Genomic DNA, 3,256 nt, shown 5'->3' with positions numbered 1-3,256 from the left:
CTGTATGAATTTAATCTGTCTGCATCAGATCATGCTGATATGAAAAATATTATATTTGTCAAAGTAATTTTTTTTATTTTTTGTAAATCTTATTTATTTGTTTTTAATTATAGAGCTGCAAAACTTCTTGAAAACTCACAAAAACAACATGAATAAGAAAGCAAAATTTATTTTTGAGGGCAACAAAGAAAACGACACAGATCTCAAGACTGTTTACACAGAACTGTTCATCACAGAGGGAGAGATGGAATATGTCAATCATCAACATGAGATTCTGAAGATTGATGATGCTTTCAGGAACAAAAAAACACAGGACAAACCAATCAAATGCAATGATATATTTACTGAACTGAGGAAAAACAATGAGGAGAAGATTGTGCTGACCAAGGGAATCGCTGGCATCGGAAAAACTATCTCTGTGCACAAGTTCATCCTGGACTGGGTAGAAGGAAACACCAATCAGGATATAGGTTGTGTGTTCTTGCTTCCATTCAGAGAGATCAACATGATCAAAGACAGAGAGGTCAATCTCCATGAGTTTCTACTGAAATTTTATCCTGAATTGAAGGACCTGGAGAAATCAAAGTTATATAGGGAATGTAAGCTAGCGTTTATATTTGATGGACTTGATGAGAGTCGACTGCCACTGAACTTTAAAAGTGACACACTGGACACTGTTGAGGAAAGAGCATCTGTAGATGTGCTGTTCACAAGTTTGGTCAAAGGTAAGCTGCTTCCATCAGCTCTCGTCTGGGTGACCTCACGACCAGCGGCAGCCAATCAGATCCCTCCTCGGTATGTGGGTTTGTTCACAGAGGTTCGAGGATTCATTGACCAACAAAAGGAGGAGTACTTCAGAAAGAGAATCACAGATGAGACTCAGGCCTCCAGAATCATCTCACACATTAAGATGTCTCGTAGTCTCTTCATCATGTGCCACATTCCTGTGTTCTGCTGGATCACAGCCACAGTACTTCAGAATATTCTCATTGAGAACAGTGCAGAGAACATCACCACAACACTCACTGAAATGTACATTCACTTCCTGCTGATACAGTTGAACATGAAGAGTCAGAAGTATGATAAAAAAGAAAAAAGGCAACGTACAAAGCTCTTGCGTTCAAATAAAAAAATGATCCTGAAATTAGCCAAACTAGCATTTAAACAGCTGAAGAAGGAAAACATTGTATTCTACGAGGAAGATCTGAAAGAATGTGGTATTGATGTGAGTAAAGACACTGAATTCACAGGAATGATCACAGAGATCTTTAAGAAGGAAGATGGACTTTATAAGACAAAAGTCTTCTGCTTTGTGCATCTGAGTGTTCAGGAGTTTCTTGCTGCATTGCATGTGTTCATCTGCTTCCTGAACAAGAACAAGCGAGAGATTTGGTTTTTCTTTGAAGAATCACAAAATACAGCCAGACAAAAGCTTCAGTTCTTCTTTAGAAATGTCAAATTTCATGACTTAACAAAGAGGGTTATTGATAAAGCCATGGAGAGTCAGAGAGGACATCTGGACCTGTTTCTGCGGTTTCTGATGGGCATTTCACTGGAATCCAGTCAGAAACTGCTCAAAGGCCTGATCACACACACTCAAGACACCACAGAGAGCATCACACAAACAACTGAATACATTAAAGAATTACAAAAACAGGTAATCTCAGATGAAACTTCAGTCAACCTATTCTACTGCTTACTTGAGCTGAAAGATCATTCATTATATGAGAAAATCCAGAGTTATCTCAGTTCAGATGCACATCCAGGAAGAGACCTCTCATCTTCAATGTGCACAGTGTTGACCTCAGTACTGCTGATGTCAGAGAAGGTGCTGGATGAGTTCAACCCAAAGAGGTTCACAGTGTCATCTTCAAACTACAAGAGACTCGTTCCAGCTGTGAGATGCTGCAGAAAAGCCCTGTGAGTAATTTCACTGACTGCTGTTTAAATAAATGTTTTCTTCTATATCACTAAACAATTAAATGTCAAAATAATATGTGAAATATGTTCCTGTTTGGATTATGAAGGGTATAATAAATTATTGCAGAAACATTGAACATCAGAAAATAATCTGGTTTAACATTGTGTTTTGGCAGTTTTGACGGCTGTGGTCTTGATGAAACATGCTGTGAAACTCTGTCTTCTTCTGTACAATCATCAAACTCTCATCTGACAGAGCTGGACCTGAGCAGAAATCACCTGCAGGATTCAGGAGTGAAGCTACTTTCTGGTGGACTGAAGAGTTCACACTGTCAACTGAACATACTGAGGTTTGACATTCACATTCACTGAATCACTATGTTCAAATATGTGGATGAATAGATCTTATAATAACTATAGCTAGTAGATATCCCTGTCTATATTGTAGTATGGATGTATCAGGAGACAAGTAGAGCAATACCTACTCAAAAAAATAATTATAAAACAAACGAGAATTAAAAAAAACCTACAAAAAATAAAATTACTTAATTCAACAGTTTGTTCCACTTAAATGAATTAATACATAAATAATAAAAAAAAAAATCTTCAACATCTTTAACAAATGAACTCCTCAATTCAAAAAAAAAACATGTTCCCTTTCTTTAAGAATTTGATTATTACAATAGCTTTATTTTTACTTCATGAGTGTAATCCTCAGCTCAGAGGATCATATTACTCTTGGTTCCTGCCTCATTTCAGTAGGACAGATTCAGTGTGTTGATAACTTGACAACCGCTGTGACTGACTCAAAAGTGAGCTGAACTGGATCAGTTTGATTCATGAACGATTTGCTGCAGTGTTCAGCAGAAATGCTCAGATGAGTTATGAATTTAACCCTCATGAGTTCATGCTGAGGCATTTTGCAGGCCTTGGAGATGTTGTGACAGGCCCTGATGTTTGTACTTAAGTTATTTATAACTTTTAAAAACATAAAAAAAAAAAACAAATAAAATACTTTATATAATACATTAAAAAAATATATACAAAATATAAAATCTTTTAACTCTAAATATCAAATTTAATTATCACAAATAAGTTTAAGTAGTTATAAATTGTTAATTTATAGTTAATTAAGTTTAGTAATTGTAGTTTTTAAGTTGTTAAAATTAAGTTATAAACAAATAGTGAGTTTCTAATGTATTATTACTGCAACAATTTGTTGTTGTTTAAATAGCTTGTTAATAAAGACTTACATAATGTTTCTTAATCCTTTCTTAACAACTTGTAAACTATACCAAGTTAACAACTTATATGCAATGTATTTTACACCAGTATT

At 35.2% G+C, this 3,256-nt stretch overlaps 1 protein-coding gene across 2 annotated transcripts in view; it reads left to right on the top strand.

Annotated features, from left to right (window-relative positions):
* LOC122134193 (NACHT, LRR and PYD domains-containing protein 3-like) overlaps nt 1-2,390 on the top strand; it is a 6,393-nt gene extending 4,003 nt beyond the window's left edge. For both annotated transcript variants that reach the window (XM_042749521.1, XM_042749516.1), the window contains 2 exons: nt 114-1,920; nt 2,097-2,390. In XM_042749521.1, coding sequence (XP_042605455.1) covers nt 114-1,920; nt 2,097-2,292 — 2,003 coding nt within the window. In that variant the 3' untranslated portion in view covers nt 2,293-2,390. The remainder of the gene's footprint in view (nt 1-113; nt 1,921-2,096) is intronic.
* The last annotated feature ends 866 nt before the right edge of the window (nt 2,391-3,256 follow it).

This window comes from Cyprinus carpio, chromosome A4 (assembly GCF_018340385.1).
Source record: "Cyprinus carpio isolate SPL01 chromosome A4, ASM1834038v1, whole genome shotgun sequence".
Taxonomy (NCBI): Eukaryota; Metazoa; Chordata; class Actinopteri; order Cypriniformes; family Cyprinidae; genus Cyprinus; species Cyprinus carpio.
Note: the sequence above shows the minus strand (reverse complement) of the source record. Positions and strands in the feature narration are given on the sequence as shown.